Source organism: Passer montanus, unplaced genomic scaffold (assembly GCF_014805655.1).
Source record: "Passer montanus isolate IOZ18808 unplaced genomic scaffold, ASM1480565v1 scaffold98, whole genome shotgun sequence".
Taxonomy (NCBI): Eukaryota; Metazoa; Chordata; class Aves; order Passeriformes; family Passeridae; genus Passer; species Passer montanus.
This window is the reverse complement of record NW_024375256.1, coordinates 2,129,510-2,143,068: the sequence shown is the minus strand read 5'-3', so window position 1 is coordinate 2,143,068 and position 13,559 is coordinate 2,129,510. Positions and strand designations below refer to the sequence as shown.

General features: G+C 50.4%; 2 protein-coding genes across 2 annotated transcripts in view; one reads left to right on the top strand and one right to left on the bottom strand.

Annotated features, from left to right (window-relative positions):
- Positions 1-628: 628 nt before the first annotated feature.
- On the top strand, positions 629-8,984 carry MAP1LC3B (microtubule associated protein 1 light chain 3 beta). Its single transcript, XM_039696574.1, has 4 exons — positions 629-785; positions 3,231-3,286; positions 5,567-5,673; positions 7,521-8,984. Exons 1-4 carry the CDS (start codon positions 746-748, stop codon positions 7,693-7,695), a joined length of 378 nt encoding a protein of 125 aa, XP_039552508.1. The 5' UTR covers positions 629-745; the 3' UTR covers positions 7,696-8,984.
- A 138-nt stretch (positions 8,985-9,122) lies between these two features.
- The window catches only part of ZCCHC14 (zinc finger CCHC-type containing 14), a 47,565-nt gene continuing 43,128 nt past the window's right edge, over positions 9,123-13,559 (bottom strand). Inside the window, exon 13 of the mRNA XM_039696573.1 lies at positions 9,123-13,217. Within this exon, the coding sequence (XP_039552507.1) occupies positions 13,162-13,217 (56 nt within the window). The 3' untranslated portion in view covers positions 9,123-13,161. The remainder of the gene's footprint in view (positions 13,218-13,559) is intronic.

Sequence of the window (13,559 nt, the reverse complement as noted above, 5' to 3'; positions counted from 1 at the left end):
CAAGGCCTGGCACTGAGATGGCCATGGCTGTGTGTCACTGAGAACACTGCCTGGGATCGAGATGGCCATGGCTGTGTCACTGAGGAGAACAAGGCCTGGCACCGATGCAGCCATGGCTGTGTCACTGGCTGTGTCACTGAATGTGGAACACTGCGTGGGATCGAGATGGCCATGGCTGTGTCACTGAGGGAAACACTGCCTGGCACAGAGACGGCCATGGCCATGTGTCATTGAGGGGAACAAGGCCCGGCACCGAGGCGGCCATGGCTGTGTCACTGAGGAGAACACCCCTGGCATCGAGGTGGCCATGGCCGTGTGTCACTGAGGAGAACAAGGCCTGGCACCAAGATGGCCATGGCTGTGTCACTGAATGTGGAACACTGCCTGGGATCGAGATGGCCATGGCTGTGTCACTGAGGGAAACACAGGCCGGCACCGAGGCGGCCATGGCCGTGTGTCACTGAGGGAAACACAGCCCGGCACGCAGGCGGCCATGGCGTGTGTCGCTCCGCCAGGGCACCGTGACATTCCCACAGCAGCACGGCCGTGTGTCACGGCGCCAGGAGCGCGGCCGTGCCGGCGCTGCCACACTCAAGATGCCGGCGGGGCGAGGCGGAGCCCGCTGACGCGCTGTCAGCTGACGGCCGAGCGGCCGCGGCGGCGCGGGGGGCGGGCGCCGGCACTCGGAGGTGTCCGCTGCCGCCGCGCAGAGCCGCCGCCGGGCCCGGGCCGAGCGAACGCCGCCATGCCCTCGGAGAAGAGCTTCAAGCAGCGCCGCACCTTCGGTGAGCGCCCCGGGGTGGGACGCGGCGGGGCGCGGCCCGCCGGAGCTCCCGGTGCCGGCGGGGTGCTGGGGGGATCGCCGGGGTGGGGAGGGGGGCGATGGCGGAGGGAGCAGCGGAGCTCCGCGGGCGGCTCCTGCTGACAGCGGAGCTCCGCGGGCGGAGCGCGCCCGGGGCTGCCCCGGTGCCCCGGCCTGCTCGGGGCTGCGGCGGAGCCAAAGCCCGGCCCGTCCTCCCGGGTTGTTTACCCGGGCGGTTCGGGACGTGGGGGTTTTGTGGTGCGGGGTGGCAGCTGTGCTGTGCCCGGCTGAGGAGAGCTGTGCTTGGGGTGGGGAGATCTCTTCGTGGCATCGTTTATTATCGGCTGCAAAACTCGCAGGAGCCTGGAAACATCCTCGGCGTGTGTGCCAGGAGCTGGGCCTGCCCTTCCCTCCGGTGTCTGCTCAGTGTCCGGCGGCCTCTGCGCCAGTGGCAGCGGAATTAAAGCTCGGCTGGCAGCCGGTGCCTGGCGCGGGGAGGGGAATCCTGCACCGGGCAGCGCCCGGAGCGGGGCGTGCGGCTCCTGCCTCTGTCTGGCTGCTGGAAACTAGCCGGGCATCGAAAAGAGCTGTGTAATGATGGCTGGGAAAATGAGATTAGTGCCTGTCGAGAAGGAGCAGCCTCGATAGGGCCGTGTGTGTGTGCTCAGGATGGGACCGGAGCAGTCGGAGGGCTCGGGATGTGTCCGTGAGGGAGGCTGAAGCGCTGCGAGGGTAACACGAGCTGGCAGCGTAACCTATTTCTGCATGAACTATAAAATCCCGTACGCGAGATGGAATTGGTGGAAGTAATTGATCCAGATTTTCCTTTCTTCCTGCCTTTGGGTTAAAGTCAAGCTGCTTACGAGAGCTTTGTGATGTGCCCACCCTTGCCTTTGCTGTTGTGCTGAACGTGAGCTGTTCCCCGCAGTGGGATGTGGATCTGACAAAAGTCTGTGTTTATGCCGCCCCTTTTCTAAGAGCCTTCCAAAACTGTTGTTGACCCCATCGCCTGTCAGCAGCCTCTGTGGCAGGTATTAAGTTCAGCTAGGATGGCAGCCAAGCAGTTGCCACTGCAACTACTGTCGTCAGAGAACAGTGTTTATCTGTGGCTGACTGGGGCCTGATTCTGAACACACCACACACAATAATCTCCATGATTTGCCCGGTTTGTGTTCCTCCTACTCCAGGGAGTTCTGCTGAATAACATTGCTGTGAACAAACCTGCTCCAGCTCAAAAGTTAGTGCTTGCCAGGTGGCTGGTTGGTCTCACTCTCTCCACGTATCTTTTGTGTTTTTGGTTAATCTTAAAAAGTGTTTTTAACGAGGTGGAACTCCCTGCCCTTGAAGCGCTCCTGCTGGGCTCTGGGAATGTGGCTCGGGATGTGAGGTGGCTTTCAGGTGAAGGCTTTGCATGCTCCCGGCCTGAGTTCTGCTTGATTCACCTGCAGCTCCAAGCGGTGATTCACAGGAGCTGCATTCCTCGCCGTGCTCCTGAGGATGGGCACAAACACTGAGCAGAGGAGGGATGTGATTGCTGAGTGTCCTGCCATTAGCATTCCAGCGGGGAGCTGGCCTGAGTGCCTCCCTCCCTGGGCAGGTGTGTGTGCAAGCCGTGATGCAACACGAAATCATCTCTCTCAGAGCTCTTTGGAACCTGAAAACAGCCTGGAAAGCCCCGTCCTGCTGAAGAACAGAGGGCTTAAAACTGAGTTCACTGAATCTGAAAGTAGGCAGGGGACACAGACGAGGCGGCCCCTGAAAGCAGCCGGGCTGTTTACTCTGCCTCGTGTACTTTAGCCAGGCTCATGATATCTGTTCTATTAATATTTCTGTCTGAGGAGAGGTGAACCTTATCCTGAAAACTGGCACGGACAGTAGCAAAATGTGGAGGTCCAGCAGAGCCTCCAGCAGCTCCTGCAACAATGGGTGAGGCCGAGTCAAAATAAAACCTGGAATTCGGTAACAGGAGAGCACACAAGGAAAGCTGATGCTGCCAGGCTTGGGCCAGTCTCGGGGCTCAAATAATTGTTGACCATTTCCTCTTCTGGGACCTGACAGAAATAGCACAGGGTATTTAGTTGTTCGTTTGGGTGGTGTAATTTGAGGCCTTAACTGTGCGAGGTTAAATGTGTGCTTCAGTGGGCAGAAAGTGAGGGGGTGTGGGGAGGAAAGGATCTCCTTTAACACTTTCTAGGAGTGCCAGGCAGGTACACACAGCGCTTGTCACCTTGGGTTAAGGAGCAGGGGATCAGCTGTCACAGGAGAGCTTGTACTCCTGATAGTGCTGGCCCATTTGGAAATTGCTTTGCCTGAATTTCCTCTTCTGGCTTCTCCTGACACGTGGTCCCTCCGTTCGCTGGTGGAGAAATAAGGAAATAACAGCATTAACTGTGAATGTTTAAACAGATTTTTTTTTAATCCCTTGCAGAACAAAGAGTGGAAGATGTACGGCTGATTCGGGATCAGCATCCCACTAAAATACCAGTAAGTCCAGTTCTTTTAATTGTTTACTTCAGTTTCCAGTCTCGTGGTCTTTTTAGCAGTTAGAAAGCTGTGAAAGAGCTGTCCTGGGGAGACCAAATGAAAACGTGGCTGTTCAGGGTGGCTGAGCCTGGATTTCAGGAGCATTCTCAAGCAGCAGTTCTCACGGGTGGCGTGGTGCAGCAAGGTGCTCACAGGGGCTGGAGGAAGTGGCATTTCCGGAGTTTTGCACTTGTGTTTTGTAACTTGGAAGAAAACCACACCCCAGCTGAGCTCTGAGCTCCTCCTGAGCACTCAGCTCTTCTCTCTGTGGTTTTCTTCTCCGAATTAAGAATCTTCAGAGGCTCACCAAGAAGAGCAGACAGGAGTGCAGAGGCAGATCTGGATTTGCTCATCAGCCTGTGCTGAGAAGGACAGAAATGTTTTTCTGCTGGGATGGGCCAGTGCTTAGGTCTCCAGGAATGCTGCTGGGCTGTCCAGCTCACACTGGATATCACCCCTCACCCTGTCACTCCTCAGCTCCAAATGCTGCCCAAGTTTGTGTTTTATTTTACTTACTGCATCCTCAAAGTTAAAAATGCAGAGAATATCCTACAAGCAAAAGGCATGGATTGTGTTCTGTCACTGGTGAGTTCTTCAGCAGAGGGAACTGAATGGGACCCTCAGCCTTTGGCTCTGTGATGAGATTTGGTGACCCCAGTGTGTGGAAATTCTGCTGTGAACCAACTGCTGCAAACTGTCCCCACTTCCTGGGGACAAGAGTGAGCAAGCTCACTGACAGAAGCTGCTGTAGAAACAGAAACTGAAAGTTTTTCACCTTTTCTTGGGCTTTAAACTCCTTCCTTCATTTTGGAGCTGCCACTGCTGCTTCCCTGTGCAGTTACGCAGAGGAACAAGGAATACTTCACTGCAGGATTTTTTAACTTTTTTGGAATGTTTCATTTTCCCAAAAGGTGCTTTCCTTGCAACTCTGTTTCCTGACAAATATTGCTTTTTCACTCACCTTTCAGAGACCACTTAGCCATAGTCCCCAAGCTCTGTGACCACAGATTGAAAGCCAGGGATTTATGGCAAAACTCTCACTTGAAGTCAGCCATGGACAGGTTCCAACCAAAAATTCAGAGGTAGCTAAGGAACTTGCTGGAGATGTGGTGATGCAAACTCCCAGCTATCCCTGCTGGGATCCCTGGAGTCTTGCTGGGCCAGTCACTGCCTCGTTATTGTCATTAGCAGTTCTGGATGAGATAAGGTGGCAATGTCACACCAGATAATAAATCCCTCCTGTGCTGTCAACATCCTCCATTCTGCTGTTAGAAATATCTACTGCTTAAAAATAGTGGGGCTTTGCTACCCAGAATGAGCCAGCATTTATTTCAACTGATGTCAGGCTCTTTCTCTGGTAGAATTCAATCAACGTCTCTTCACCTGTGCAGCTTTTTAGGATCAACACAGCCAGACCCCGTGAGCATGGAGAGGATCCAAGGCACTGGTGTCACGTAGCTGCTGTTGACTGAAGGTCAACAAACCCCACATGGCCCTGGAAACGGGAGCACACGAGTTCTGAGATCACTTCTTAAAAGCAGGAACTACCCTCAGTTGCTGGGCAGGGTGTTCCTTAAATTGGGAAATCTGCAGTTTCTCTGTGAATTAAGTGGTTATTACACAGCAGTCCAGGCAGAGTTACTGGCTCCTGAGCATGCTTGAGGAAATTTTCTCTTTAATTTGGAAATTGGAGGGTTTATATCCTTCCAAAGTAGCTTTTTCTCATTTATCAGAAGGAACCATGGGAGGTGAATGGAACAGCAGAGTCATCTGGAGTGGTGGTTCTTAAAGAGATGGCCTGAAACTGGAGAAATTCCAGAGACAGCTGCTTGATCTGGCAGACTTCTGTAGCAGCACAAACCCCTGGTCAGCCACTGCAGTGTGACAGAGGGGAGTGGGCTTGGTCTTTCCTTGGATTTCCCTGTTGCTGGGTTAAAGGATTGCAGCAAAGGAACTCTTTTTAAAATTGCACTGAAGCTGGGGATGTGTGCTGTAAAATCCCTGTGTCTTACCCCTCTGTGCAGTGGCTCTTGCAAACAAACAGGAGCACGTGAAGGTAATTAATTCTCAGGGAAACACACAATTGTTTGGGTTGGAAAAGACCTTTAAGATAATTGAGCCCAACCATGAATTGCTGCTTTTCAGGCTGGAAATGGAGGGAAATGGAGCTGGAGGGGGGAGATGAGGGCACAGACAGTGTTCCTGCCTTTCACACCTTCTGCTTTTTGTGTTTCTTCTCAGGTGATCATTGAAAGGTACAAGGGGGAGAAGCAGCTTCCAGTTTTGGATAAGACCAAGTTCTTGGTGCCAGATCATGTCAACATGAGCGAGCTAATCAAAATTATCAGGTAGTATGGCTGGGATTCCAGTGTGAACTGATCAACCTCGGAGTGTGATGCTCTGTTAATTCCCCTCTTGGTCCACTTGGGAGGTCTAAATGGAAAATTCATCTAATGAGCACTAGGACAAATCCAGGAGAAGGTGTTTTCCTTTTGCTTTGCTGGAAAAACCCCACTCTGGAGAGAGCTGGGCTGGTAGTCTGCCTCCAAGAGAAAGAACATTCCCAGAGCTGTGGGAGGGAGTGTGGGGCTGTGAATCCCTGGCTGCCATGGGTCCTCCTGCCCAGCTTGGCTGTTTTGGGATGCCTCCTTTCTTCTGCCACGGAGTCCCCCTGGGAAGTGGCTGCCTCTTCCCACCCACTGGAAGGGGAGTTTGGGCTCAGAGCCAGAGCTCTGCTCTGGCTGCTGCCTGGGGATGCTCTTGGCATCCTTGGGGAACTGAAGCACTGAGGCTTGGGAAACACCAGCTCAGAGCAGAGTGTTTCTGCCCTGGCTGCTTGCTCAGCTTACAGGAAAGGCAGAGTGAAACAGCCCCGAGTGGAAATTGTGTGGTCAGAAATTCTGCTAGAAGTGCATCTCTGCTGGCTCAGCAGCAGGGTTTGGTTAGGAGGGGTTCTCCAGAAGTGAGCAGCAAACCACTGTTTGTGATGGTCACGCTGCAGCAGGAGCTGGTTTGTGCAGGCCACAGGCTGTGGGAGTTGTCCAAGCAGAAAATGTCACAGGAAAATCCAACTCCTGCAGGAGGAAAAAAGGCAGAGAGGGCTTTGGAGACAGGAACCAGGTTGCTCATGTCTTCCAAAGTTTCTCAGGAATGTGAAAACCCCTGGGCAAAGAGGTTAACTGCAGGCTGAAAGATTTTCCCACCTTTTTTCTCTGGCTTTACTGTTAATAAATAACTTGGTACCAGCCAGACTTGGGCCTCAGCCAGCTCCAGTGATGCACAGCAAAGCCCATCCTTCCCAAACCTTGGAGAGCTGCTGCTTTCCCTCAGCCTGCTGTCTCTGCAGTGATTAGTCTGGCTTTGGAAAGGTCCCTGTCCAGGGCTGTGGTTGGGAGCTAAATAAATCCTTGTTTCCAGCTGCTGCTGCCCCTCAGCAGCGAGTGGAAGCAGCAGGAAGCTCTTCTGATCTATTCTTTCCTTGCTCTGGTGGCAGCTGCACACTCCTGAGCTGCTGTTGCTCACTTGGTTTATCCAGGGGAAGAGCTGCTCTCTGCAGACCTGCTGTGCACGAGGCACTTTAGCAGGAACACCCATTTCCCCCGAGCTGGAATGATCCAAGGGAAATCCAGAAATCAGCTGTTTCCTGTGCCAGGCAGTTTGTGCAGCCTGTGGCTCCCTGCCCTTCCCACTGTGCTTTTCCAGGGAGGGAGAGAGGGAGGAGGAGAGGGAGCAAGATGCTCCAAGGTCAAACCCAGGCTGTTACAGAGCCGGTGACAAAGTGAATTTAAAAGTTGCCCAGATTTTGCAAGGAAGCTCTTCCCATCTTTCCAGTCTTCCCAAGGATCTCTGGGTTTTCATTCCAGTGAGCTGCAAGCCAAAGGTGCCTGGTTATACCAGGGGTGCTTCTTCCCAGTTTCTCAGTTCAATTCCCGTCTGGAGTGCAGCTTTTCCCTGGGTGAGGGCTCTGCCAGTGGATGCACCTGCCTGGATTTAGCAGAGGGATTCAGTCGAGTTTTGAGGGACAGGGCTGGGTGGGAGATGCAGGGAAAGGTGCCCATGACAGAGGCTGGGATGAGATGAGCTTTATTTAAATCCTTCCACCCCAAACCATTCCCTGGCTCTCTGCTGCTGTCGATGCTGAGGACTGTCCGTGTCCATCTGTCCTTTGTCCCCCTTTCCCCTCTCCCCTCCCCAGGCGACGCCTGCAGCTGAACTCCAACCAGGCCTTCTTCCTGCTGGTGAACGGGCACAGCATGGTGAGCGTGTCCACGCCCATCTCCGAGGTGTACGAGAGCGAGAAGGACGAGGATGGCTTCCTCTACATGGTCTACGCCTCCCAGGAGACCTTCGGAGCGCCAGCCTCCGCCTAGGACACGCTGCTGGCCCTAGCCTAGGATTTGGGTTGACCCTTGGCCATCACCCCCACTCTGCCCCACACACCCCCCAGGGAAAGAACCGGATGTCACCTACGCTCTCAGTCCTTAGCATAGTCTTGCTTTAGCAGGTGTCTCATCTCACCTTGCCTTGTTTGTGACTATTAAACAGTACAGACGAGCACCTCCAGCTTTGAAACCTGCCCTAATAATATTCCACACAGGCACATTTACAGGTCTGGACCTGATGAAAGGAGCCCAGTTGTGCATGTGACACTTGCAGAGAAAGGGACACTCGATTTACTTTTAACAAGCAAACAGGCACCAGGGAGGAACTAAAGTGTTTCCCGTGAGTTTGCTGGAAAATCTCCCTACGATTCTTTACATTTTTTGGTTTTAAATGGGAAGGTTTCTCATGAGAGCAAAAGCATTTTAATGTTCCAAAGGGGAGCTTTTTCTTCTGCAGCTCCATCAGACTCGTGTCAGTGCTGCAGGGAGTTAAGGCAAGTGCTCGGGGTGAGCTGGGGAAGGACAACTCTTCGTGTCTCCGGTTTTTGGGCACCGCGCGCTCAGGGGCGGTGCCGCTTTCTGGAATACTCATACCAAACACCACAGCTTTATCGTAGTTTTAGGAAGTGTCTAACTGTAAAATGCACACCCGAACAGGTAACACTGAAATAAACTCCAGTCTGTTATGAATTCCCAATCCCTGTGTGTTCATCTGAGCTGGCTTCCAGCGATCCGTAGGATCCTGCCCCTAGCCCGGAGGTTCTGGCACTCGGGAGCAGCAGCTCAGGGCCGAGAGTCGATGAACAAATGTTCTGTGGCACGGCTGGAGGCTCCGAGCAGGGAGCAGGCTGTGCAGAGGGGAGCTCTCCCGTGGGACAAACCTGTGTTTCTCCAGTGCTGTGGCGAGGCGTGGCGGGATCCCCGCGGTGTCCGTGTGTCCCCGGTGTCACCGGCAGAAGCAATACTACAGCGCCTGGCACTGCGCGGGGTGCACGCGTTGTACCTCCTCCACCTTGTACCTCCTCCACTCTTTGCATGCATCTCCTTTTCCCGGGGCCCCCCCTGCCCGTTTTTTATTGTCCTTTGTGTTTTTACTCCGACGTGAACTTTTCGATGCAGCTTGTTCTCTGTTTAGTTCTGTTCGTGTAAGAACTCGTTTAACTCATAACTGACAACTGTACTTGTAATTACGACGTGATCGACTGATATTCCTGTACAAATGTTGCTTTTTTAAAATTAATACAGTGCTGATATGGATGGATTACATCCCAACTTAATTCCGGCTCGTGTGGTTATTCCTAGGCATTTTCACAGCAAAATAATTAAAGGAATTAAAAATAATTCCCTGCTACTGCCAAGCTGGAGAAGCCCCCACACAGCTGAATCCCTCTAAAATGAAAGCCAATACCAAGGGATTCTGTTTAACTCTTTATTTTCCATACATTAAATTTACTCAGATAAAAACATTCTAAAAATGTACAATTTAACTTTTAACAAAGTATAATAAAACATAAAAATCCCAATACCAGAATACTTGACATTTACAATTCAAAATCAAATTAGCTGAATATTAAATATTTACAAAACTATTTAAAATATTTATAAAGTTACATGCAGGATTTGTAATACTAGAAGTGATCGAAGTAAAAGAAATGGCTCAAATGGAGCAGGAATTTCCTTCATTCCTAATGGAAAGTTATGTCCAAGAGAAGCTGTTAATCTGCACTTGAAAACACACGGGATTTGCTTTCTGCTTCAGTACCAACACAGTTCTTGTGTACATCAGGAAAATTTCAGGGAACAAAAGGGTAATTCCAAGGGTTTATTACAAGAGCTGTGGGGCCTCAACCAGCCAAAGTGATTCCTACTCTCACAGACGCTCCATTAGGTGGATTTTTGTCCAGATTTAGCAATATTTATCCCATTTACAGGTGTTCCAGACTAGCCTGAACTCAGCTCTCCCTGTGGCACTGCTCTGCTGCCCCGCAGGATTTTGGGAGGAGCTTTGCTCTGCCTGGTGCCCCAGCCTGGCTCATCCTGGGATATCTCTGGGATTTGGGGGTATGGCCAAGGCCTGGTGCTGGATTCTTACTTTGGGAAGTCTGGTGCTTAATTTGCCAAAATTTAATGACCGTGGTACGAAAAGGTTTCACAAAAAGCTGAGTGTGGCAGAGCTGGTGTGAATAAAAACCAGTTCTGCTAAACTTTAGTAATGGTTCAAATGTAGTTTTCAATAAAAGTCAGGTGGAACCCTCTGATCAGTATCTCAGTTCCCTCTCCTCCCTCTCTGCACTCCCTCTTAGAGTCGAGCCCAGAATATTTATTAATGCTTAATTTGCAGGGTGGGGAGGAGTTCACTGGAAATTCCATCCTATTTCGAGCCTTTCCATCATCAAATGGAAAATGCAGCTGGAACTGCCCCACCCGCTGCTCCCTCCCCTGGGAAAGGCTCCCTGCTGATTCTCCTGCCCCTGCAGGGAGATCACTGGGGATTCCCTTCCCTCTTACACTGAAAAATCATTCCCATTCCACACTGAAATCCATCTGGAGAACTAATTTCTTTTTATACTCACAGGACAAAGATAGGGCTAAATAACACTCTTTGAAATCTCCATCTTCCAATGTACAAAAATAGGGTTTAAGAACTGGTTCCTTCAGGCAGGGCAGCTGGAACTCTACTATTCCAACCTAAGCTGCCTTGCTTTTTAGGGGTAAAAAGATGAATTTGTGCCTTTGAAGAACAGATTAAGGATAATTTTACGGAATTAAGGTGCTCTGTTTGGACTTACCAGCTTTGGTTGTTCTGGGTACAGAGTGGAGGGTGTTCACTGGCAGGTCTGAAGCCCCAGCTCACTGGGATTTGGGGAAGGCTCTGAGGTTGCTGCTGGCTCTCCAGATTTTCCTCTTGGACACTCGTGTTGCCTCCAGGTCCTTCTGGACTGGATGTGACTCCAAACCCAGAGCCAGCTGCTCCAAAGGGTCACCCAAACGCAGCCATGAGCCACTTGAAGAAACATCAGCCGTGACTTGACACAAAGGAAACGATCCCAAAGAAAGGAATGAACCAGTTTGCTGCAAACATCAGCCTGAACTCTACACAGGAAAGGATCCTAAAGAAAGCTCTGGAGAAAGGAATGAAACAATTTGCTGGACAGACGTTCAGTTTTACAGTCCTTTTGATATGATTTTTTCTGTGAGGAAGATCAGACACAACTGTGCCCAGCCCTGGGCAGTAAAACAAAACACAACTGGTACAGAAATGACTTTTTTCTTTTTTGCTGCTGCTGCTGTTTTTTTGCTGTTTCAAGAGGGTTTTTGAACACTGACATGTGTGTTGAAATACAGTTTCTTTAAATACAATTTTAAAATACTGTTTAAAAAAAGTGAAAAAAATAATAACAACAACAATAATAATAATAACACTAAGTTTGGCTTTCAGCACATGTTCCAGGCCACTGGAGAGACCCTCAAAGCTCCAAATAGTAAACATGGAACTGCACATTTTCCTTGGGCATGATGCAGTGGGACAGACTGTTCCTACCATTGTCTCGAGCTCATTAAGGCAAAGTAAATTGCATTGTCAGTTTTCATCCCTTTAGTGTTGTAGGTCTGAAGGTTGTTCATGGGAACACAGACAACGTCCTCAAACGCAGGCAGAGCCAACGGGGAGCGGGAGCTGGGCTGGGGGTACACGAATCAGGGGGTTCTTATTGCATAGCAATAAAAAGTATCTTTTGTTTGTTTGTTTGTTCTGCAAATTCAGGTTTTGGATCCCTCCCTGGGCCCAGTTTGGTTCTGCCCACCCCCATTCCCGAGGCTCTCCCGATGCTCATGATCCCACGAGGCTGAGACTGCCCTGGAGAGACAGGGCCACAGGGATGGCCCCAAATGTTCCTTTCCTATGAGCACGGCCCAGGAAGGGCTGAGCTCCCCCCTCACATGGCTCCATCTCCTGGGGGCAGCTCCAAAGCCTCCTGCTCCCAAAGGACTTCCCAAGCCACTGCTCCACTACAAATCCTATGGATTCATCCTGGTGTAAGGAATACCTCCACGTGTAAACAAGGCTTCAGACTTTAAAGGTGTCTCCCAAATTACAGGATGCAAATTTCTCTCTGTCAGACACTTTTACAGAGGAGGCCTCGCCCATTTAATGCTGTCAAATTCCTGGGGGGCAGAGCCATGAGGATTAGGATCTTCTTTCAACCAGACAGGACCAAAGTGTTTCAAATTAGCAGTTCAAGATGGGTTTGGCTTCCTCTCGAGTCCTAATTTAGATTTGTCACCCACAAATGATGGACTAAGTAGTTAACACCAAAGCTACTCATCTACAACCTACTGCAACGAAGGAGGCCGACAAGAAATCCTTCCCAGTCTTGATAATAATGAATTTTTTTACTACCTTTTACATGTTTGACTCCCACCACTCCTGAATCCTGGGGTAGGAGCCAAAGGGTATTTTATATAAAGTAAAGCAAAAGCTTATCAACTCTGCTACCAGAGTTCTTAGTTTGATTTTTTTTTTTTTAGGATGGTTTAAAATTCATTTACAAAAGCAGAATAATAAGGTTTCTGTGAAAGAGACCTATATACAGTAACAGGACATAAAGGTTTTGTGTATTACAGGAAAATATCCTTGAAGCTTTTATGACTCTGGAGTCTCTGGGACTTGGACCCTTGGAAACTAAGTTTATTCCAGTGCTGGGAAGCCAGCACTAGCTAGAAATAGGTGAGACAATGAAGCACGAGTTTGTTTCCAGAAGGAACCGAAACTGCCGTGTGTGTTCTTTTGGAAGGGAAAAGAGAGACTTTTTAGGATTTTTATTGTGGAATTAAGTCCCGTAAGCCTGCTGGTGCCAATTTGTAAAGGTTGGAACTTCTTTGCCTCTTGCACTGGTCTCAGAGTGACACTGTCTGCTAAAAGTGCAGAAAGCTTGAAGAGTTTTACATTCTTCTGTAGTGCAATCCTTAAAAATCCCAGAGATTAGTGCCTGATCACTTTTGAAAAAAAGTAGACATTTTACCTAGCCCAGGGGTGCCAAAGTCCTTCCGGCCACTCCTACCTTCCACCTCAGAACTGAGCTGCCCTGGAGTCAGGCCTTTCACCTTGGAAAAGTCCATTTGTGGCAACATTCTCCAGCCAAAAAAGTGCAGGGGATGTTGTACTTCCAGCGGGAACTGCAGCTGGCCAGCTCCACCATCCATCCATCCATCTGTCCATCCATCCCTCGGTCCAAGGACACGGAGTCAGGAGTTCCAACAACAAAGCTTGAATTTGGCAATCAAAACTGGGTTGGCTGCACCCCTAAGCTAGATTTTCTACCTAGTCTAATAAAGTAAAGCACCTTTGGATTAAAAAATACATTAAGCTTAACAGCAACTGGACGTCTCAGTTTTGCAGTTCGATCTCCGTCGCTCTCCATGGCTTTACAGCATCGTGGTGCCAGCTGGGGACACTCAGTCTGTGGAGTCCAGACTGTCGGAGGGAGGGGCGTACTTCAGCCTGAACGTACCTGGGACAGGGACAGGGACACAGGGTTACACACCAGTCACCTCCCACAGCTCCCCAAACCAACCTGCTGCTTCTTACCCACGGAATGAACCACTGGGGCTCGCGGGCAATTTTAGGGCTGGCACAACTTTGTTTCATGGAATCACAGAATCTCACAATGGTTTGGGTGGGAAAAGACCTTAAAGCCCATCTAGTTCCAATCCTGACCTTCCACTATCCCAGGTTGCTCCAGCCCCAATGTCCAACCTGGCTTTGGACACTTCCAGGGATCCAGGGGCAGCCACAGCTTCTCTGGGTACCTGTGCCAGGGCCTGCCAATGGTCACAGGGAGGGTTTGAACTGC